The sequence below is a fragment of the Ascaphus truei genome, chromosome 9 (assembly GCF_040206685.1).
Source record: "Ascaphus truei isolate aAscTru1 chromosome 9, aAscTru1.hap1, whole genome shotgun sequence".
NCBI classification, from domain to species: Eukaryota; Metazoa; Chordata; class Amphibia; order Anura; family Ascaphidae; genus Ascaphus; species Ascaphus truei.
Window position 1 is genome coordinate 40,551,096 of NC_134491.1, and position 25,282 is coordinate 40,576,377.

The 25,282-nt window shown below is 45.6% G+C and overlaps 1 protein-coding gene across 3 annotated transcripts in view; it reads right to left on the minus strand.

Annotated features, from left to right (window-relative positions):
• Positions 1-2,465: 2,465 nt before the first annotated feature.
• AK7 (adenylate kinase 7) overlaps positions 2,466-25,282 on the minus strand; it is a 31,882-nt gene continuing 9,065 nt past the window's right edge. The window contains exons 7-18 of one of the 3 annotated variants that reach the window (XM_075614416.1): positions 18,909-18,997; positions 18,290-18,380; positions 18,058-18,135; positions 16,701-16,850; positions 16,108-16,236; positions 15,708-15,798; positions 13,253-13,381; positions 12,577-12,645; positions 8,132-8,329; positions 7,485-7,705; positions 4,364-4,522; positions 2,466-2,581 (exon numbers count right to left, since the gene is read on the minus strand). In XM_075614416.1, coding sequence (XP_075470531.1) covers positions 2,543-2,581; positions 4,364-4,522; positions 7,485-7,705; positions 8,132-8,329; positions 12,577-12,645; positions 13,253-13,381; positions 15,708-15,798; positions 16,108-16,236; positions 16,701-16,850; positions 18,058-18,135; positions 18,290-18,380; positions 18,909-18,997 — 1,443 coding nt within the window. In that variant the 3' untranslated portion in view covers positions 2,466-2,542. Of the gene's footprint in view, positions 2,582-2,717; positions 4,151-4,363; positions 4,523-7,484; positions 7,706-8,131; positions 8,330-12,576; positions 12,646-13,252; positions 13,382-15,707; positions 15,799-16,107; positions 16,237-16,700; positions 16,851-18,057; positions 18,136-18,289; positions 18,381-18,908; positions 18,998-25,282 lie in introns of those variants that run through there. The other 2 variants (XM_075614415.1, XM_075614414.1) reach the window with 2 other exon arrangements.

A 25,282-nucleotide genomic window follows, 5' to 3' on the forward strand; every position in this document is an offset into this window, starting at 1 on the left:
ATGCCTAATAAAAAAAATTTGAAACAAAAAGGTCTACCCAACTCTCCCAAATTGGCAGACATCTTTATCAAAGAAATCTTTCACTTCCATGGGGTACCATTGGTCGTAGTCTCCAATAGAGGTTCACAGTTCATATCCAAGTTCTGGCGCTCCATATGCCAGTGACTAGGAATAGGGTTACAGTTTTCTTCGGGTTATGATCCCCAAACCAACGGTCAGACTGAGCGTACCAACCAGTCTCTCGAACAATACATCCGGTGTTTCATTTCGGACACTCAGGATAACTGGTCTGATCTTCTGCCCCGGGCCGAGTTCGCGCATAACAACTTGTGTAATAAATCCACCATGGAGTCGCCCTTTTTCATTAATTATGGGTTCCACCCATCACTTCTACCCATCTCTACACCCACTTCTGGGGTACCAGCAGCAGACGACAGAATTCTTAGTCTTCAAAATTTGTGGAAAAAGATCCAGGTGAACCTCAAGAAGGCAACTACCAGACAAAAGGCACAGGCAGACCGTCACTGAAGGAGGATCCAAGAGTTAAAAGGGTGTGGTTATCTGTTAGGAATATCAATCTCAAGGTCCCTACACTGAAACTGGCACCAAGGTTCATCGGATCATATTCCATCTTGGAAAAAGTCAACACAGTGGCATACCGTCTACGCCTTCCTCCTTCTATGAGGATCCCTTCTGTTTTTCATGTATCTCTGCTAAAACCAGTCTGTGGGATGCTCGCTTTCCTGACCCCTCCTCGTTTACGGCTCCTGTTCTCGTACATGGCCAACAAGAGTACGAGGTTCAGTCTATCTTGGACTCCAGGATTTCAAGGGGATCGGTCCAGTATCCCGTGCACTGGAAGGGTTTCGGACCCGAGGAACGATCCTGGGTTTCTCACCACTGTCTTCACGCTCCAAGACTTGTTCGCATCTTCCATGCCAAGTACCCTCACAAGCCATTCCTGAGACGCCCAAAGGTCGCTCCTGAAAGGGGGAGGGGGTACTGTAACGATCAGTGAGTCCCACTACCCTCAGCACGCAACGTCTTTACCTCGGCCCGCGATCGGGTGCTCTGCTTCCCCCACCACCTGCGGCGCGTCACCTGGGCCATCTATCAGCCGTCGGACTAGGGCGCACGCGCGAATTCCGCGCAGAAGTTTATACCAAGCCCTCTGGTCCCGCCTCTGGGTTGCACCCGCGCAGGGGCATCATTAGCACGTCACGTACGCGCGCTCTACTTGCGCAGGTACCGCATCACCAGCCTCTGCCTGTAAGCCCTCCCACACCAATCGCAACAGGCGTTCCTGACGTGCTGCCTCTTGCCTTGTCCTCATTGGTTCCTGTTTGCCTTATATGCTCAGCCATTTCACTGGTTCATCGGCTGAGCATAAACCTGCCTATGAGCGAAGTGTTCACTGCTGTCTTGCCTCCACAGTCTTGTCGTGTTTCCAGATCCTTGTTCCTGACCTTTGCTTTTCCTCCGGACTCTTCTGTTCTTCTGTCCTCGGCTATGCACCTCTCAATCCTGACCCCGGCTAGCTCCTCGACGATCTGCACCTCTCCAATACTGACCTCGGCAAAGTACCACGACGATCCGCCTCTGTCCAACCCAGACCATGGCTAAGTACCTCCTATGATCCGCTACTCTCCAACACTGACCTCGGCAAGTATTACTGACCATCCAGACCTCTCCTACCCCGACCAATCTACACTTTAGATGCGCCCACGCGGCTGTGGGTTGGTGTTATATCAAATCCCCATCTCGGGCCTCGCGATCACGCCTTGTTTGTGGTGAGCACTCCGTTACATCCACTCAATAAAGTTGAAGAAAATAGAAGGACTTTGTGTGCTTTAAAAAGGGGATGAGTTAAGCTACATTTATCTTCTCACATGCTACAGGTGTGCCTGGATCCAGAATATGCAGAGTACCTGCTAAATAGCTACAGTTGGAGGATATATATCAGTAGAGAGCCTGAGATTGGTAACATACACATGCGCATACACACGTGTATGCGATCAAATTGAACGCTCAGTTCTTGATATGATAAAATAAAAAATATTGTGCTAAAACTGTACCTGTAGCAAGAGAAGTTTTCCAGAGTAATTAGTACACTGCTTAAACTTGAAATGGTCCCTTAAATCAAGCTGGAGTCCAAAACAGCGAGAGCATCCGGCCACTTAAAATATTTACCACTATTTTTTTAACACATTTAATATTTTGATGTCCATTAAATAATTTTTCATACTTACAAAAAGCTGATATCCCGGAATATACCAGTGTGTGATGATATATATATATATATATATATATATATATGAATTTCTGCCTAATTTAGGTTAAACTATAATTGAAAACTTTTTTTTACTTCACAGATGACTGCAATAATTTTTCACCAACTGATACATTGACACTATGATGCATTCTAAATGATCACTATTCCACAATTGTAAAATAAAGTTTGCTCAGAAGACAGAATAATTTTTTATTGAGTAAACTATTATTGAATAAACACATTTTAAAATATTATTATTTAAAACATTTTTCACTCTATTTGGGGATTGTTCTTGAAGATATATTCTGCCTGTAAAAGAAAAGATACAAATATATTAAAATAGCAAAACTTTGTTTTACAGGTCAAAGTTAAAGCAGGAACCCCGCCTTTTTTTTTTTTTTTTTACAGAATTCGATCAGCGGGCTCATCCAACAGGCAGTCACAATGTCATCCACTGGTGATGTTGCGACTTCCTATTGGCCCACGGGATCTGCGAGATTTTGCTGCCATTTTTGCTTCCCTTAAAGAGGGACTTCTGTCGACTTTTTTTGTGTGTTTTTTTTAAGGTAGCAATACTGCTTACTCGTGTTTTTTTTTTACCTGTTGATTATTTTACATAATATAAACCGAGAGTCCTTCAGCTGAACAGCACTATTATTAGGTTTCAGGATTCCCTCGTTCACAAGATATTTACCGGTTCAGTTGTGTGTGTTTTCTCTGCCTTCAAAGAGTACTCCTGGGGACACATTATGGTTTAAAAAAATAGGTTTGAAGCAGGGGGTCTCTGGAGCTGAACCGTGTTGATTTTAGCACCACCCCTGCTTCCCGAGATACTTCCCTTGGAAGGGGTTTCCAGCAGCTCTGCAATTTAAATGTTCCGGGATTCTTTAAAGCAGCAGTCTGCGATGATCATCATTTTGGGGCATTTTTACTCATGCTAATAATATAACTCTTCCTGTTCTTTCCAAAGCTGTTTTTATTTGTTAAATCTGATGCTCTGTTCATGATATAGTGAGTGAGGGAGTATACGGAGGTTAAAATGGAGCTTTCCCCAGAGCCCAGTGTGTCTAAAAGTTACCATGGTATCCTTAGATGCTAGACATGATTTATAACCCTAACCCTCAGAAGCTAGACATGATTTATAACCCTAACCCTCAGAAGCTAGACATGATTTATAACCCTAACCCTAACCCTCAGAAGCTAGACATGATTATAACCCTAAAAACATATATTTTTTTTTACAAAAGAAGAGCAGACAAGGAGACAAGATACTAGTGACCTAGGAGTTACTCTCCTACAGGCTTCTGGGGAATGGCTGCGTTAACATGAGACAATTACAACCACTATAAATGTAAAAGCAATGGTCTGAAAGGACCAGTCCTACTGTTATGTAACACGCATTACACATTTGTCAAATATAACACCATATTATTATACACTGAAAGTATTTTTGTATTATATTTAAAAAGACATTTCAGATTAGGACTTTGCAGTTAATCGCTATTGTTTATTAATTAATGTTAAACAGTTTTCAACAATTCTTTTCATATACAGCAGGACAAAGTGCAAGAAAAATATAGACTATTGCTGTATTCACCCAGTAACTTTAGAATTAAAGAAAATAAATATGGCATCATTATTTCTTTATAAAAGTAGAACATGAATCTCAATTCTGTATCCATAATTGAATATGCGGTGAAGACCTCTTCTCTGTGCTTGAGAAGATGGTAGTCTCACTCGTTGGACTTCGGTATGGGTCTTCTCCAGCAATATAGAGACATCATAACATGCTGAGGTGGAACCTCTGACTGATGAATGCTATGTGGACATCATGCCTTCTGCTCGCTCTTCCCACCACTCCAGGTTCTTCCTAACTGACTGACAGAAACATCATATGTATGAAACTACTATTTTCCAAAGCAGATGTGGTATGGCTTGTGAGGGAGGTGAATCGATGAGGACTGGCATCTTATGTGAAACTTATTGCAATCCTGACCTGTTTCCTAACATCAACTAAAAGTAGGTGCACTGCTAAATCCAGGTCTTGTTTCAAAGATCTGTTTTAACCAAGCAGATTAAAAAATATCTTACCAGATAGTCCACAGGGTCATCTGGTCTGACTTTGCAGCATTCGGTCAGACCCTGCATAAGGGTTGGCATGACATTTTTCATTAAATAATTTCTTAAGGGAATAGACTGGGCTTCCAGTAACTCTTGTTCTTGCCTTTTTACCTCCTCAAGACGTTTATTCTGTAACAGATATGCACACGGTTTTGATGATACATATGTTAATTCTCACACACATGTAATATTTAGTCAGGACAAATAATGCATTTCCTAAAAAGGCCATTTGTGAAAAAAAAATTGTGAGAGAAACTTGCACTATATGAATTATACAGCTAAACCCCGTTATAACGCGCCTCGTTATACCGCGATTCGGTTATAACGCGGTTTTCCCGTGGCTCCCGTTTTAAAAAAAAAAAAAAAAAATTAAAAAAATTTTTTTTTTAATTTTTTTTTTTTTTGCACACTGCACACACTGCACACACTGCACACACTGCACACACTCACTGCACACACACTGCTCATTGCTCACACTGCCACACTGCACACACACTGCACACTGCACACACACTGCTCATTGCTCACACTGCACACACACTGCTCATTGCTCACACTGCACACACTTACACACTGCACACACACTGTACACTGCACACACACTCCTCATTGCTCACACTGCACACACTGACACACTGCACACACACTGACACACTGCACACACACTGTACACTGCACACACACTCCTCGTTGCTCACACTGCACACACTGACACACTGCACACACACTGCACACTGCACACACACTGCTCATTGCTCACACTGCACACACTGACACACTGCACACACACTGTACACTGCACACACACTCCTCATTGCTCACACTGCACACACTGACACACTGCACACACACTGTACACACACTGCACACTGCACACAATTATTATATAGAAATAAACAAACAACTGCACTTTAACAGATGTATTTTGCCTGTACAACGTCTTGTGACTTTTGTTTGACAAAGTTAAGGGGGTGGGAAGTCATTGTGCTGTGGGGGGGTGGTGGGGCCCTGCGCTGCGGCTACGGCGGGCCCTGTACTGCGGCGGGGGGGGGGGGGGGGGGGGTTAGCGGTCTGTGTGTGTGAGTGCGAGTGCCTGTCTGTGTGTGTGTGTGTGTGTGTGTGAGTGCGTGAGTGCCTGCATGTGTGTGCGCGCGTGTGTGTGTATGAGTGCGTGAGTGCCTGTGTGTGTGTGTGTATGTATGTATGTATGAGTGCTCCAGCCCGAGTCCGTGGAGGGAGGGGGTGGGGGAGAGTAGCGGGTCCCTCCTGCAGCCAGTGGAGGGAGTGGGGGGAGAGTAGCAGCTCCCTCCTGCAGTCCGGGGAGGGGGGGGAGAGTAGCAGCTCCCTCCTGCAGTCCGGGGAGGGGGGGGAGAGTAGCGGGTCCCTCCTGCAGCCCGTGGAGGGAGGGGGAGAGTAGCAGCTCCCTCCTGCAGTCCGTGGAGGGAGGGGGGGGAGAGTAGCGGGTCCCTCCGCTCAAGCCACGCCCCCCCTCCCTGTCAAACCTCCCACCTCCCGCTCACCTCCCGCTCCGGCTCTTACACTTACTTACACACACACTCAGACACTTACACACACTGACAGACACTCACACACACTTACAGACACTCACAGACACTCACACACACTTACAGACACTCACACACACTCACGCACACTTACGCACACTCACACACACTCACGCACACTCACGCACACTCACACACACTCAGACACTCACACACACTCACACACACTTACACACACTCACAGACACTCACACACACTCACACACACTCACACCCACTTACACACACTTAGACATTCACAGACACTCACACACACTTACACACACTCACACACACTCACACACACTCACACACACTCAGACACTCACACACACTTAGACACTCACACACACTCACACACACTCACACTCACAGACACTCACACACACTCACACACACTTACAGACACTCACAGACACTCACACACACTTACACACACTTAGACACTCACAGACACTCACACACACTTACTCAGACACTTACACACACTCACAGACACTTACACCAGCACCACCACCCGCTCCCCCCCCTCCTCCCGCGCAGGCAGCGGGAGCACCGGGGACAGCGGTGGGGAGAAGAAACCCCCCGCTACCACCTCCGTGCAGGCAGCGGGAGCACCGGGCACGTGGAGGGATCTGAGGTAAGCGGCGACCTGAGGGACATGCCCGCTCCCATCTCCTGCCCCGCGGCCTGTCCCGCGGTGACAGGGGGAAGCGGGGACAGGAGGGACATGCCCGCTCCCATCTCCTGCCCCGCGGCCTGTCCCGCGGTGACAGGGGGAAGCGGGGACAGGAGGGACATCCCCGCTCCCATCTCCTGCCCCGCAGCCTGTCCCGCGGTGACAGGGGGAAGCGGGGAGCGGAGGGACATGCCCGCTCCCATCTCCTGCCCCGCGGCCTGTCCCGCGGTGACAGGGGGAAGCGGGGACAGGAGGGACATGCCCGCTCCCATCTCCTGCCCCGCAGGCTGTCCCGCGGTGACAGGGGGAAGCGGGGAGCGGAGGGACATGCCCGCTCCCATCTCCTGTCCCGCGGGATGAATATGCGCTAAAGCGGCGGCCATTTTTTTTTCTCGCGACCCCGTTAGTAACGCGGTGGTCTCGGGGTGGACCCCGAGACCCGCGTTATAACGGGGTTTAGCTGTATTATATATTTGTACGATTCCCGGTGCTTAGCATTGTGAGCTATAAAGCCCCATTAAAAAAACTATTCTTCTGCAGGTTCATTAATCTCCCTCATTGGAGGCTCTAAAAATCTCCTGACGAGACACTGGCCAAAGACACGACGGCCATCTACAATTATTCTCAGGTCACCAAGATTCACATGGTCATACTGTAGGTGTAAAGCGGTCATCTGCATGGCACTGATTCTTTATGGAAAACATTAGGAAATACTGATTTGCATTCTAGGAATTCACTAAGTTCATGAAATGCTTTTGATCCAAAGTTTACTAATCACTAATGTAGCAATATACTTGCTAGCTCAAAAAAAGAATTCAAAGTATTTTTAGATTTGGAATGAAAATGATTTATCTGCTGCCAGACATACCCACTCCTCCCAACGGGCAATCTTTTCTGCGGCCTCCTCTGCCTCTTTCCGCTCTTGTTTTGCTTTTATTTCTGCTTCAAGAGCTAGAGATTCTTCAGCTGTTTTATGTTCCAGTTCTGCAATTTCTTCAGGTGACAAGCCGTAGTTTTGAGGTTGCCCAACAGGTTTAATAATTTGTTTCAGCACATCTCTGTAGTGTGAATCATCATCTTTAGATACATCTTAAAGACAAAAAATAAAATAATGTTAAAGCAGCAATCCCCCCTAAGAAGCCCCCCTTTTGTCTTACAGGATTGGGACTGGTGGATCCTCCAGAGCTGCCATGCTATTTTCAGCTCTGGAGACCCCCTGTTAACTGAAATACTTAATAGTGAAGTTACCGATATAACTTCCTGGTTCTTAAAGGGGATTTAAATGGCCGTCCAATATAAGCCGCAACTGATGATGTTGCAGGTTCCTATTGATTTAAAATGTGATAGTGATTTTGTTTCACCTGGAGGGAGATTTAAACTCTGTAACTTCCCAAGTAAGTATCTCGGGAATTGGGGCCCCTCCATAGCTTCATGGTTCAGCTCCACGGAACCCCCCCCAGGTCCCATCCTGTAAAACAAAAGTAGGGGGATCTTTGCTTCAGTACATTTATATACCTATGTGCTGTGGGTGGATTTCAGCCTCATCAAAATAGTTGAGAACAGTTTCATCCTCGGTGTTTGAATCGCGGAAGTGAGTGAGAGTTCTCAGGAAACGTTCCTGGGCATAGTGTGTTCCTGCAACAACACTCTCTGGGAGATTGGTAACTCGGGTTTTAAGGAATTCATCAGGAGCATCCAGCGATATAACATAATCTGTGAAGACACAACATGTTTTAATATGATATATATATATATACTATATATATATATATATATATATATATATATATATCTTATACTATATTAGTGAAAGCACTGTATGCCTGCCTGCCTGCTGCCTGGATGTCCGGTGTCCCTAGGGGAAATCTGATTGGTCCCTTGGCCCGCCCCCGCACACCTCTCATTGGCCTGAGGTGGAGTGACGGGCCAAAGGACACACAGGGACACACACACACACACAGGGACACACACACACACAGACACACACACACAGGGACACACACACGGACACACACACACACACAGGGACACACACACACACAGGGACACACATACACAGGGACACACACACACACAGGGACACACACACACAGGGACACACACACACACACAGGGACACACACACACACAGGGACACACACACACACACCGGGACACACACACACACAGGGACACACACACACAGGGACACACACACACACACACACACACACAGGGACACACACACACACACAGGGACACACACACACACACAGGGACACACACACACACACAGTAGGGGGGGGTGTACATTAGCAGCATGTATAACCCGGGGGGTGGGGCTCACATACCCACCGGTCCCGGAGCCTCCGCCTCTTCCTCCCCGAACATCAGCCTCCACACCCGCGCGCACCTCCTCCTCTCCTCGTGTCTCCCGCGCTTTCAGCCCCCCCCCCCGGCGCCGCTACAGTCAGCGGGGGAGCGAGTGCCCGGGACACAGCGGGGGAGCGAGTGCCCGGGACACAGCGGGGGAGCGAGTGCCCGGGACACAGCGGGGGAGCGAGTGCCCGGGACACAGCGGGGGAGCGGCCACAACAAGCTGCCTCCCGCCTCAGATCCACGTGCGAGCTGCCGGACGGCTGAGGGAGCGGCCTTCACCTCCCCTCACCTCCCTCCACCCCCCCTTCACCTCCCATCCACCTCCCCTTCACCCCCCCCTTCACCTCTCCTCCACCCCCCCTTCACCTCCCCTCCACCCTCCCCCTCCACCCCCCACCCCCACCACCTCCCCCCCTTCGCACCACCTGCCCCCCCTTCCCACCACCTCTCCCCCCCTCCCCCCCACCACCTCCCCCCCTCCCACCACCTCCCCCCCTCCCCACCACCTCCCCCCCTTCCCCCCTCCTCCCCACCCCCCCCCCCCTTCTCCCTCCTCCCCACCACCTCCCCCCCTTCCCACCACCTCCCCCCCTTCTCCCCACCACCTCCCCCCTCCTCCCCCCTCCTCCCCACCACCTCCCCCCTCCCACCTCCCCCCCTTCCCACCACCTCCCCCCCTTCCCACCACCTCCCCCCCCTTCCCCTCCCCCCCACCCCTCACCCCCCTTCACCTCCCCTCCCCCCCCGGCGCCACTACAGTCAGCGGGGGAGCGAGCGCCCGGGACACAGCGGGGGAGCGGCCACAACAAGCTGCCTCCCGCCTCAGATCCACGTGGGAGCTGCCGGACGACTGAGGGAGCGGCCGGACGGCTGAGGGAGCGGCCGGACTGGTGAGTGAGCGGCCTTCACCTCACCTCCCCTCACCTCCCTCCACCTCCCCTCCACCTCCCCTTCACCCCCCTCCACCTCCCCTTCACCTCTCCTCCACCCCCCCCTTCACCTCCCCCTCCACCCCCCCCTTCACCTCACCCCCCACCCCCTTCACCTCCCCCCCTTCCCACCACCTCCCCCCCCCTTCCCACCACCTCCCCCCCCCCTTCCCCCCACCTCCCCCCCCTTCCCACCACCTCTCCCCCCTTCCCACCACCTCTCCCCCCCTTCCCCCCTCCTCCCCACCACCTCCCCCCCCCTTCCCCCTCCTCCCCACCACCTCCACCCCTCCTCCCCACCACCTCCCTCCCTCCCCCACCCCCCCTTCCCACCACCTCCCCCCTCCACCACCTCCCCCCTCCACCCCCTTCCCCTCCCCCCCTTCCCCCCCTCCCCCCTTCCCCTCCCCCTCCCCCCCCCTTCTCTTCCCCTCCCCCCCCCCTTCCCTTCCCCTCCCCCCCCTTCCCCTCCTCACCACCTCCCCCCCTTCCCCCCTCCTCACCTCCCCCCCCCTTCCCACCTCCTCCCCCCCCCCCCTTCCCACCTCATTGGTCCCTTGGCCCGCCCCCGCACACCTCTCATTGGCCTGAGGCGGAGTGACGGGCCAAAGGACACACAGGGACACAAACACACACACACAGGGACACACACACACACACACACACACGTAGACACACACACACACACGTATACACACACACACGTATACACACACACTCGTATACACAAACACACACACGTAGACACACACACATAGACACACACACACGTGGACACACACACACACATACACACACGCACGTAGACACACACATGTACACGTACACACACACACATGTACACGTAGACACGTACACACACACACATGTACACCTATACTCACACACATGTACACGTACACACACACATGGAGACATACACTCACACACGTACACACACACGTATACATACACACAATGTATACACACACATGTATACACACACACACACATATACACACACACATATACACACACACGTATAGACACACACGTGTATACACACACACGTGTGTATACACACACACACGTGTGTATACACACACACACGTGTGCATACACACACACGTGTGTATACACACACACGTGTATACACACACGTGTATACACACACACACACGTGTATACACACACATGTGTATACACACACAAACATGTTGTATACACACAATATATACATACACACAATGTATACATACACACATGTATACATACACACATGTATACACACACACACATGTATACACACACACACATGTATACACACACACGTACACATACACACACACACACACATGTATACACACACACACACACATACAATGTATACAAACAAACATGTATACACACACACACTATCCCCAGCACCACCACATCAGCACACCGGTATCCCATGCCCCCCCCCAGCACACTGGCATTCTCGGCTCCCCGCCATTCCCAGCCCCCATCAACACCATCAGCACCCACACATCGCAACCTTTGCACCTCCCCCATCGGCACACCCACATCCGCACCCCCACATCAGCACCAAACCCTCCCAAATCAGCACACCGATACAATCACCATCAGTACAGCCACAGCAGCACTACCTCCGCACATGGGCCGTGTGGACCACTCCCCACCCAAATGCCACACCCACACCACAAACATCCCGGGCAACGCCGGGCTCTCAGCTAGTATATATATATATATATATATATATATATATATATATATATATATATATATATATATATATATATACAGTGTTCGACAAACCTATACATTTGCTCGCCCCGGGCGAGTGGATTTAACCCCCGGGCGAGTAAATATTGGCCCAAGCAGCACACGTTTGGTACTAGGTGGCGAGTAGATTTTTTTGTGTGGCGAGTAGATTTTTTGGTGATTTGTCAACCACACACATATATATAGTCAATGCATTGACTAAGGGTTGCTCATGTAATGTGAGCATGAGATAAAAAGTGGCACTGTGTGCTCATTTGCATGTCATTTCCCAGAATCCCTTGCTGCAGTGGAAGTGCTGTTTGCTGGGTGATAATGGTGAAAGACAGGGTTGCAGACCTGTCTAAGACATGCAAATGAATATACAGGAATATTTACAGTTGCTATATATATATATATATATATATATATATATATATATATATATATATATATATATATATATATATATATATATATATATATATATATATATATATATATATATATATATATATATATATATTAGTATAGAAATAAGTTTTGTTTAGAATAATGTACATTTTAGACTATACTTACCACTCACGGATATTCAAGAAAATGGGTTTATCTATTTATTTACTATTAAGTAAAAAGTAAGATTTGAAGGAAATCCAAATGAACTGGATAGACAGTGAAACGATCTATTGGACTATGCCAGCCCGTGAGACCCAGAAAACACTAATATACTTTCGGACAGTAAACAGTATATACAGAACCGTGTGCATGTACTGTGTGTATATATATATTTACATATGTACGTGTATATATGTGCACACACACACACGAATAAGTCAGATCATGGTATATGCCTCATAAGGCACTCTAAAAGGCACTGTGAGTTCAGCCATTTTGAAACTTTCTAGATATAGTTTTCATGCATCGGTAACAAACCTGGGGTGATAGTACTATCAAAGTTGGGCATTTTGCCTCTGATTTCTTCCTCATCTTCCTCATCTTTCACTGCAAAATGCAAAACAAAGATAAAATATTAAAATTACCCATGGCCCAATCATTCATTGTTTTTTGTATGGAACGATATGGGGTAATTTTATAGAATCTGAAGCAGCCTTTAAAGGGAGATTTGGGCCGCAAATGGCTTGTACAGCTGTACTATAGAAGAAAGCCTTATATATAAAGAATAGTTTTTTTGAAAATGAAAGAGTGCTTTGGGTCATAAAAATGAATTTCTCACCTAAAATCACTAGCGCCATATGTTGGTGTCATTATTCATTATTGTTTGGATGGTGTGCGTCAGGTTCATACACATGACGCATTAAGAATTGTTTGTGTCTATTTGCATTTTCAAAGTGTCCTCAAAAGATCTTAAAGTATTTTATACACCCCTTTATAGCCATATGTGAAAATAAATAAATAAATAATTATTTATAAAAATCTATTTTAGTCATACCAGTTATAAAAATGCAATGGAGAGGGCAGAAGGGAATGAAAGGGAATTGGGATAGAGCTGTTACAAAATCCCAAAATGGCAGAAAAGTATAATAGTCCTTTGCACATTTGCTAGAGGTTTCAACTGGGCACTGATGATTTAAAGAACAATGTAACATACGGGCAAAGAGCTCCTTTGCATGTTCATAGGTCTTGGGGTAACCATCAAGGACAAAGCCTTGGTTCTGGCAAGGCATAGATTGTAACTTTTCCCTCATGAACTTGATTACGTAGTGGTCATCCAGGCGACCTGCAGGTTTACAAGATGATAAGGCATGTAATAATGATGTTCACGTGTGTTATAATAATAATAATAGCATATTCTTGTATAGCGATGCTAGTTTTACGTAGCTCTTTACAGAGTCATTTTGCAGACACAGTCCCTGCCCCGTGGAGCTTACAATCTATGTTTTGGGTGCCTGAGGCACAGGGAGATAAAGTGACTTTCTCAAGGTCACAAGGAGCTGACACTGGGATTTGAACCAGGTTCCCCTGCTTCACACTCAATGCCAATCAGTGTCTTTACTCACTGAGCCGCTCCCTCTCCCAGGTTCCCCTGCTTCACACTCAGTGCCAGTCAGTGTCTTTACTCACTGAGCCGCTCCTTCTCCCAGGATCCCCTGCTTCACACTCAGTGCCAGTCAGTGTCTTTACTCACTGAGCCGCTCCCTCTCCCAGGTTCCCCTGCTTCACACTCAGTGCTAGTTAGTGTCTTTACTCACTGAGCCGCTCCTTCTCCCAGGTTCCCCTGCTTCACATTCAGTGCCAGTCAGTGTCTTTACTCACTGAGCCGCTGCTTCTCCCAGGTTCCCCTGCTTCAAACTCAGTGCCAGTCAGTGTCTTTACTCACTGAGCCGCTCCTTCTCCCAGGTTCTCCTGCTTCAAACTCAGTGACAGTCAGTGTCTTTACTCACTGAGCCGCTCCTTCTCCCAGGTTCCCCTGCTTCAAACTCAGTGACAGTCAGTGTCTCTACTCACTGAGCCGCTGCTTCTCCCAGGTTCCCCTTCTTCACACTCAGTGCCAGTCAGTGTCTTTACTGACTGAGCCGCTCCTTCTCCCAGGTTCCCCTGCTTCACACTCAGTGCCAGTCAGTGTCTTTACTCACTGAGCCACTCCTTCTCAGTGTTACAGTTCTTATACTGCTTGGACTTTCCCTTTAACTGAACATGTCTCCGGAAAGCAATATGTAGGCAGAACAATTACATGCCTAAAAGATGGCATACTTCAACATAAAAGGCTGTGACATGGATTATCTTCTACACTACAGAGACATTTTGTTAGATACCATGACTCAGTAACTATACTTTTGAGAAGTTTGTTGGATTTTTCCCTTAGAAAAAGTTTTTCGCTATGGTTTAAAAAAATTGTGGTTTTGATCTTATATTATTTGTTTTTTTATTTTTAATATTTGTGTAATTTGGTATCTATGTGTAAGTCTCTATCTATTATGAGTCCCACAGCTGTTGTTTGTGTCTCTGACCCACGAAACGCGTCAGAGACATTACCTGCCTATGTTGATCTACTATGGGAGCTCTGTGATTTTACAAAGATTGAAACAAAATGAAAAATATTTCACCTTGCAATGCGTGAGTAACCCCCCCTGTATGTTTGGTTGCTTCCTAACCTTGATATTTAATTGAAGATGATAAAGTTAGTTGCATGAAAAGCTCAGAATAATATTAGCGAGTATGCAGTTTTAGGAACATTAATAAAAAATATTTGTTTAGTATGAAATAATAGTAAAATTCTAATAACAATAATGACTTATGTAATTGCTAGTTTTATGAAGTTCAGTGCAGGCATAATGAACCCGAAACCTGAAGAGTTAATCAACTTTTGGTACGTGAGGCATATGGAGGGAAAACATGGAGTATCCATATGCTGTACAAGTGGGAATCATGGGTTTTGGAGCTAAAAAGGCAATATAAATGGAAACCTTTTGGCTTCAAAGACTGTGAATACACTCAAATCCATAAAACCGCTGATGCCAAGAATGAGTAAAACTCCAAATTGGTACTGGTACTGGTACTGAATCTAAAGGCCTTAATTTAATATGGTGGTCCACAGCAGCAGATCACACTATGATCAGCAGAAAACTGCTAGTAAACTCAATGCTATTTAATGTGAAGATGCTCTGTAATTGGTTGCTTGGAGCACATTAAATAAGTCCATAACGTTCTTACTTCAGAGGACAGTTCTCTATGCAGAAGGTCATTTTCCATTCTTCTGGAAGGCACAGTTAGTTGAATCAGAATAAAGGAGAAAGAGACAGCATTCTTGAAAGACTCACGGTCCAGATATGTCCTTACAAAGAAACTTCACTTCTGGTATCAAACAAATCTTCATTTATTTCAGTAGAACAGTAGCACAAACACAATGTTTCAGGCCAAGAAGCCGTTCCTCAGATAGCCACACCTACCCCTTTCTCCTTTATTCTGCGACTACTTTTACAGTTTTTTGCCCGCTGTTTTTGAGACCAAGTACCAAGTGAGATTTTTGTAGACATTTTGTATAAAACTTTTTCCCACTTGATAGTATTTTTTCTATACATTGTACAATTTGTTGAATCAAATACCTCCATTTTGCTCCATGTTCTCCTTTACTAAATCCAAGATTTCTTGCACATTATCATCTCCTTCTTCCTCCTCCTCTTTTGAAAGTTTTTCCTATGTATTCACACACAAAGAGTGATCAATATTAAATGATAACAACACATAAATAAAAGAATATGCGGACATATAGTATTAGACACAAATTTTTGGCAAACAAATGTTTGTTTTAGCTTTCACTATCCTCAACCACGCTAAAGGGAGGATATGCAATTCCGTGGCATGTAATACGTGGATACAGCTGACACTACAGTTTGCATATTGTTTCCATTCCAGCTGCCGTAGAGATGGAGTTTATGGTCAGTATTTGGATGTCAAAAACTATCACATTGCAAAGAACATAAAGAATGAGTTAGCAGAACTTACCAATTTTTTTATGGCTTCCGTGATGACGTCTTTTATTTTAACGTGATGCAGTTTGTAATGTTTGCACAGTAATTCAGAAACAGATGTTTTTCCCACCGCTGGAGGACCGAGGATACAGATTTTGATGGGCTAAAACAAAAAGGAATACAACAATGTTCCAATGTTTTGTTTATGAAACAGATTTGCACAATTCCTTATTACTTGACATAACTCTGGGGCTGTGTGAGGTTCCTGCCGTTTGGTTGCCTTGTGAAAAGCATCATTATGAGGAATGTAGTATACAAATCTTAGAATTAAGGGAGGTATTCATTAAACTGTGACAGTGCCGATCAGGTCACAATCGCACTGTTTCAATGGGAGTTGCCATGCAAAACATAAGGGTTTCAGTGCACGTGTAAAATGTTAGTAAATATCCACAGAAAAGATCCAGAAATATGAGATAACAAAAGCAAGACCTTTTCTCTGCAGATTCCAGAAGAAAAGGTGTATTTAATTGTACCAAAGTTGGAGGTGTGACATGATGCAGAATAGTTTTGCAGCGTCACTAATGGTTTATTGACTACAAAATCTCTCAAAACAGAGGCTCAGATTACCAGAAGTCCCCGGCTTTGCTTGTAGTCCTTGATCACTGCTTCAATATTCTCCAGCAGACCTGTCTGGGCCACCCAGTTGATATGAAAGTTCTCTTTTAGGAAAACCGCCTCCATCCTCAGATTCACCAATAAAGTGTCAATTTCTAATTGCTAAAGTAAAGTGAAAAAGATGTGTTCATGGAATTGTTAGTAGGGAAACAGAAAGAAGAAATCATGTGCTAGAGATGGGCTCAGTTTTTTTATTTTTAACACCGACAATCCAGAATCCGCGCGTTTCACAATCCAGAATCCACACGTTTCACAATTCAGAATCCACGCGTTTCACAATCCAGAATCTGCGGGTTTTACAATCCAGAATCCGCGGGTTGGATTGTTAAAATCCATCAGTATATTGCATCCAATGGTGCTTTTGGATTAATCTGCGTGGATTGAAACAGTAACAATCCGTTGGTGGATTTCGGGGAACGGATTTGGACTGGTTCTTCCATCTCTAGTGGTCAGATATACACAGATAGAAGCCGGATATTAATTTTACAATCGTAATACACAAAGAGGTGCAAAGACATGCAATGCCGGCCTGCCCAATACTGAAGAGATTCAAAAACAAACTTCTGAACGTTTTAAGCAGATGTATCTAAATCATTTACAGGGTAATTTGTATGTTATATCTACATTATTGTAGGTGCTGCTTGTAAACCTTTAAATAAAGCAATGTACTACCTAATGAATACATTATACAGAACTGCTAAAATTTCATCCAATCATTACATTATATGTTTTATTACTTTGCTTTTGCCTTTCTATTATTGTAACTTCTAATGGATAAATATTAAATATTACGATAGTGGCAATACTGTGTCTATTTAAAGTTTATCAACTATAAAAGCTGCAAAGGATTTCTATGTTTTAAAGGTTTTACAATATAATTTTAAGGTGTGCTTAAAATCAGATACTGTAGTGTGAGAAGATTGATATTTTTCATATAGCTAATAGTTCAATATCATAATAATATACAAAAGTGCAACCCCCAAAAAAACTTCCCCTTCTAACTTACATTCATGAAATCACACTTTCATTTTCTAAATCATCTCTTGAAATAACATGAAACAGAATCATTTCAGAGACCATAAAACCATTTCCTTATAAGAAAAAATATCAGCCTTTTCTCTTAAAAAACATAATAAACCAAAAAATGTGAGCGCTAAAGCATAAATGATAAAAAAAAAAAAATATCTCTGTGAGTGCATAAAATGGAATCGTAAAATCAACACAAATACTAGCACGTTGTTCTACCATTCAGATACAGGGAAAGCAAGCAGATAAAATAGACTTCTTGATTTAACAAAAATATACAAACTGTTAATTCTTTCTTCAGGAATGCATTCTCTTTGGGGACCTTCTGGATTTTTCCTGACCCAAGGTTAGTGCTGATACACTGCCAAAGTTAAAAAAAATAGCAAGAGTTTACATAAAGGTTATTATATCGCACATAGAAAGAGAGAAACGTCAAAAATGCCCCAATTTGTAATTACAATAATACAATAATGCCATTTGAATAATGCCATGAAACTTTATTACTATTTTCTTACCATAATAATTTCCTCTAGTGTGTGCACTGCATCATCCACAGCAAAAAGGTAGTGCGTTCTTGGTCGATGGTCGGCTATGTTTTGTACCACACTAAAATTGAGCAATAACAATATTCATGATTTGTTGAATACGTTTAAATCAACCTAACTAATGCAAATAGGAGAATTGTACATGTGGATATAAAACCTTGTACGTTTCATATACTGTATGCTGTTTCGATTGGTTAAATTATTACAATGAGATGGCAGGTTTAAATGCCCCTCCTAATACTAATGTGACTGTATTTTAGGTGTGAACACTGCATAGCATTCTGAAAAAGGGAATCATGGAAATGTGGAATGACTTCCAAATTGAGGTCTTTGTTTTTTTTAATTAACTTGTATAGAAAGTTATAAAGTAACGTATTTGTGTTTGTAATCATTTTAAAAGCTGATAAAGAATAAAAAAAATACCACAGAAACTCACCTACAAAGAGACATATACACTAAAATCCCAAAATCTGTGCAGCACAGTTTTATCCCTGACTATAATCTTATTTATTTAGTTGAAACTAGAAATACTGTAGTAAAAATGTACACATTTATGTTAAACAATAAATGTTGATGTAAATAATGTTACCCTGCCAAATCAGTGACGTGAATTAAGGGAATACAATTCATTCCTTCTCCAAATACAGGCAATGTGGGAGTCTCTACCAGCCACGCTTCCTTAAAAAGAAAGAATAGGAATGAATGTGGAGAGAGCTCCATGTCACTTTGTGACTTTAGTTTGCAGTTAAGTCAAAACATCGTTTATATTACAAGCACACATATCTGAATTGTTGTCTTTTTTCTCTATGATTGAAGTAGATGCAGTCGTAGTCTAGATCTGAGATTTAGGATTACAGCATCTTGAAATGACATCCCATCATCATTTCAAACCACAAGTTATGTTATTCTCAGCAGGGAAAATATCATGAGGATTTCCAGAGATTAATTGGTAAATTGCAAATGTATTCAGCAATAATTTCCTATGGGAATCAGACGCTTGTGTAACCCCTTCCCCCATCCTAAGGCACGTTCTATAGTGCCGGGCGCGGATTTTTAGTTGGCTGATGTCAGTCAGCCTTTCTATACAAGAACCGCGCACGGCAGGGAGAGGGGAGGCGACAGACAGCGGTGAAGATGAGGAAATCATCTTTTCGCGCCGCTGCCTGCGCTCAAATGTGTGTGTGTGTGTGTGTGTGTGTGTGTGTGTGTGTGTGTGTGTGTGTGTGTGTGTGTGTGTGTGTGTGTGTGTGTGTGTGTGTGTGTGTGTGTGTGTGTGTGTGTGTGTGTCAAGGAATGCAAAACAAAAAAAAAATATTTATTAAACTTTTTTTTTCTTTAAAAGATCTTATTTAGGACGTACTTTCACTCCAACCCATGCACACATATATACTCACACATACATACACACACATATACATTACCTGCAGCTCCCGGCACTATATACAGAAAAAGCATGCGGCACGTGCACGCGCGTTCGCATAGGAACGCGTGGCCGTACGCTGTATATTACAGCCCTAAGGGAGATTTAGTTCTGGTTACCGGGTGTAGTGCTGCTCACCTGTTAGGTGACCAGGAGTCTGAGCTTCCACCGGTGTTAATGGGGATAAACAGGACTGTCTTTCGGATGGGCGACTAACCAGGAAGGACGACTTGGCATCATAACGTGACCCCTACGAGAACGGTATCCACGTGTTGTGTGTCACGGATTTGTGAATTGATGAAACAGTGTGCTCAACTTGGTGCTGACTTACCTGTTTATTCCTCTGATGCTGCACTTCAATTACCTTACCTGTAAGTAAGAATAGGGACTTGTGGCCTAATACATTTACCTGTCAAACTTACTTAAAGAGGTCTGTGTTTGTCTTCTTTTCATTTGTACACATATTTGGAGGTTCCCTGGCATAACTTTGAAGGGCTGAGGAACCAAGCCCTTTGAAGACTACAACACTAGACCCTCGTCATCTTGAATTATTAAGGACTATTGGTTGAGCACTGGTAATCTGTTTTGTTTAGTCCCGGCTGTGGCCCTTATCAATGCAAGGCCAGTTGGCATGGCACATGTCATAGAGAGCCAGCAGGCAGCCCTGCTCTTATCGTGGAGAGATTTCTTCATGAGCTGCAGCCCACAAATCAATCATAAAAGGCCCGCACGTCCTTCTGTGTAGGCGAAGGTGGTGGCGGAAGTACTGGCTGAAGATGAGGCGTTCCACACCTCTTGCAGCGAGATCTGACTGCCAATTACCCGCCAGGGTAATCACATCTTGAGCATACGCATTGAAGAAAGTCCTCTCTGTTAACAGAATTCCTCCTGGTAGTGTATACTGGGTAGCAGTTTTCTCAGCCATCATATCACTAGTACCGGGAGCAGTCTCGAGTAGGTCTAGCTCCATTGATTCACCACGTGCATCTGAGGGTGCGGTAGCAGTATCCGGCTACGCCCCTAGCGGTGTCACAGCAATAAATTCAGTGCCTCCTCCCCCTGGTGGATCCAGGAGTACAGGCACTAAAAAAAATGGGTGCGGCTCCATCTTACACACCAAGCACATTACAGGGTGCGGCTTCAACTTTCGCGCCAAGCCCTGCACAATTTTGCAAAGAAAAGCTTGCATCTTGCAAAGCTTACCACACAGTTCTCCCGTTTTGGCGGGAACCGCTGCAGCTCCTTTAACTGAGGTTCTGGCCCCTCGAATTTGAGAGCCCCCTCTGGGACACTACCCGCACATACTGTTGAGCACATTTTGGTAGATAGTCATTTTGTAGTCCCCTTCAGGCGGTTCCGGTCCCTTCAGACCCCAGGAGCCCCAGGTACCCTACACAAAATCCTTCAGTTATCGCCCTGATACGGTGGTTATCAAGCACCTCTCAGCCTGGCATGGAATTTTGGATATTCATGTGATAGTTTCCCCTTCAGGGGGTTCTGGTTCCTCGGATCCCAAGAGTCCCCAGGTACACTACCCATAATTCCGCAAAATATGGCCATGATACAGTGTTATTCAGGCACTTTATAGTCTTGATTTTTATTGTACTGTATTTTCTGTAGCGTTATGAGCATTTTAAAAGCATATTAAAATGTAGTCAGTTATAGAAAGGTGTGTATCTATTCAATAGCCAATAGGGATAGAGCAGGGGGTATTTAACCCCACAATAGGTAGTAATTATCAACTCCTGAGGAAGCCGTCATCAGTTATGGCGAAACGCGTAGAGCGTGGCTTGCGGCAGATCTTCTGAGAGAGAGAGGCATTGCGGAGGTAATCCCAGGCGTCCACGGAGAGCGAAATCACGTGACCTGAAGTGACGCGGGAACCAGATGGATACGGAAGAAGCTGATGGCGCGGGCGACATAGTGGTGTAGCGGTGAGATCGCGACTTACCTTATACCATCATTTATCCTGCTTATTATATTCTTTTTTTTATTGTAAGCCTCCATTTGTAAGTTTTTTATATTTTATAAATACTGTGTGTGACCTGCACGATGGTTTTATCTCTCTTTGTCCGAGACGGCTGAATTCACTACCTATACCATCCAGGAACATCACTGCCAGCGGTTGGATCACTGCTTCTATATCTCTACTCTATTGTGAGTAGGAAATTGGGAGCCCTCTTATTATTTGGTTCTCACTGTGTATAGCATTTTTAGCACTATGTAGATTTTTTTCTTTTTCATGTGGCCTCCACCTTCACTCCCCTGGGTTTGGAGAGATGCCCATTCTTTGACAAAAGGCCTTCCAGCATCTTGAGACGAATTGGGATCTGCGGTCCGAGACCATAACCGTCGGCACTCCATGAAGGCAAAATATCTCCTTAATAAAGATTTCAAAAAGTTTGGGGCTGTAGGTAGCTTCCTGAGAGGAACAAAATGGGCTTGACGTGTAAGGCGATCGACTACGACCAGTATGGTAGTCATACCCCATGGAGGGTGGCAATTCCACGCCAAAATCCACGGATAAATGGGTCCACGGAGGGGTGGGAACTGGAAAGGGTTCTGCCTTGATTTCTGGTTCCGCACGGAGGTAATGAGGAGAGGGGGGTAACGAGCAGAGGGGGGTTAATGAGGAGAGCGGGGGTAATGAAAGGGGGTAAGTGTGGCCTTGAGGAGGGGTGGCCCCTGATAACAGGTCGATGGTACAAACGTAAGATCGGTGTGGCGGTAACTCCTCTGCCTGTTTTTTGTCGAATGCAATCGGCAAACTCCTGGTAAAAAACTGGAAGGCATGACGAAGAAGTCTCTGTGGGTAGCCAAACCCCGGAAATGGTGCAAGATCTCGGAAGACAAGATTCATGACAATGTTGTCCCCAGGCTGTCACTTAACTGGTCGCCCAATCGATCTTGGGGTTGTGGTGCCGCAACCAGGGAAGGCCTAGGACCACTGGAGTAGAGGGAGAACAAATGACATAGAATTAAACTGTCTCCATGTGGAGTGCCCCCAGCGACTCCAGCAAAGGATTAGTCTCGAGGGTGATGGTCCCAGATATCAGAGGTCTTCCATCAATGGCCACTACCGCTACAGGGGTCTCCCTAGTACGGAAAGGAATGGAGTGGAGTTCTGCAAATGCGTGATCAATGAAATTCCCTGCGGCTCCTGAGTCCACAAAAGCCTGGGGGAAGATGGAGGCTGGTCCCCAGGAGAGTGAAACCGGCAGGAGGAGCCATACAGGTTGGGATGGAGAAGGAATAGAAGAAATGCCCAGAGAATATTCCTCTATCTTCACTGGGCACTGGGGTTTCCCTGATTTAGGACAATTTCGCACAAGATGACCTTTGAGTCCATAATACAGGCACAGCCCCCTGTCAGATCTCCTAGTTCTCTCCTGCTCAGGTAATTTGGTATCAGCTAATTGAATTGGTTCCTCATCTAGGAGAGGTGCAGGAAGAGGAGTATTGAAGTGGGGAACAGGCCGAATTATTGGAGTTTTTGAAGGACGGTCTCCTGTTCTCGCATCCAGAGTTCTATTCTGATAAAGAGAGCAATCAATTCCTCCAGATCTTTAGGGGTGTCCCGGCAGGTCAGTTCGTCTTTAAATACACAGAAAGACCTTGCCAAAATGCTGCCAGTAGAGCTTCACTGTTCCAGCCCATCTCCGCAGCAAGGGTACAGAATTCAATGGCATACTGGACCACAGTGCGGGTTCCTTGCCGTATTCGAAAGAGCGTAGCAGAAGCAGAGGACCCACGACCGGGAGCGTCAAAAACTCTTTTGAATGCTTGGAGAAAGTCGTCGGCGTTGTCAATCAGTGGGGATTCCTTTTCTCAGAGAGGGGAGGCCCAGGCCAAAGCCTCCTCTGTCAGTAGGGAAATGATGGTTACTACCCTGGATCGATGGGTGCAGAACATGGAGGGCAGGAGTTCGAACTGAATCGAACACTGATTCAAAAATCCTCTACACGTCATAGGGTCACCTCCATAATGTAGAGGCGTCGGGATCCGTGGTTCTTTGAGCGTAGGGGATGACAGAGCTGGTGCTGGAGACGCTGCCAGCAATGGCGGTGCAGGAGTAGAACCCACCTGGAATGTATCCAACTGGATGATAATGTCCTGAAGTCGGCTAAAAATGAGTGACAGCTGTTGGTTTTGCTGGGCCAGGCGTGTCTCATGATCTCCAAGCAGTTCCCCTTGGATAGATACGGCTCACGCTACCTCAGCGGGGTTCATGTTTGGCCGAGCAAAATGTGATGGTGCACGTCTCAAATCAGGAGGCGGACCCGCAGGGCTGAGGTAGGGATGCAAATAAACCGACCACAGCCCAGGGATAGAGTCTTTTAAGAGTATCCGTAGTCGGTATGGAAGCAGGGGTCAGGGCTGGTGGCAGTGGTGCAGAGTCCAGGGTACAGGCATAAGGTCAGGGCAGGCAGCAGTTGTGCAAAGTCCAGGCAACAGGCAAAAGGTCGGGGCAGGCAGAAAGCAGCGAGGTCTGGGTCACGGTCCAGGGTCAGCAACAGGGAATCCTAACAGGTAACAGGAAAAGGAGACAGCAAAGACTGGCAGGAGCTGCAAAAACACAGAACTTTGCTCGGCGACTCCCATCAGGAAGTGCAGCCTTATATAGCAGACTGCCAGTAACCAAAATGGCCAAATTAAGCAGAAAGGGCAAGCAGTCTGGAAAACACGAACTGGCAGCAAAACCCGGCACAGATCGAACAGAATCCTTACAAGCAGTGCACCAATTGTATCTAGTGACTGCCTGATCACATGGTCTTCCCCACAGAACTGTGCATCTTTGGTCCTCTTCTGCTGCACTGATGAGCGGAATCTTCGCTAATCGATCACAGGAGAACAGATCGATTGGCAACTTAGCTAATTACGTGTGAGAACAAAGGAACAAACGCAAGTACCATATTATATTATCAAGTGATCACACTTGTGAAAATGAATATCAAATTGAAATAATGTTTTACAGTCCTCTGAAAGGTGTTTGAGGAAACCCCTGAGGAAGGTCTGATTTCGAGTGAAACGCGTAGGCTGCACTGCACATACTATATAAAAGGACTATCAGGCTCTTGGTGAACTCTGGTGACATCCTGCAAAAGTATTGTGGACGGCCGCCTCGGGTGGAATACCTGAGAAGGAGGAAGTGCTGTATGTTGCCACTGTCTGACCCTGGGTGGTCCCAATGCCTGAATACATTTTATGTTTGTGAGTGTAAAGTTTTTATATTTATTCTTTGTATCCTTCATTTTCCACATATGGGATCCTCCTTCCCCCATCTCTCTGCGTGACTGTATGCTGACGGAGAACCCCATTGAAGCCTTGGGAAACGTGAGTGAGATTGCTATTTATCCATATTTTTTTCATCAGAAACTGTTGCACGATATGTGCATGTTTTCTCTTTTTATATATTCCTGGATGTGAGTGCGCTCCTGATCCCCTGCCAACTTAGCTAATTACTTATCATTGTGTGGATTGTATTGATGCACATATTAAAGCGAAAAAACAAAAACAGGCAGCTTGGAGTGCTGCTGCTTTAA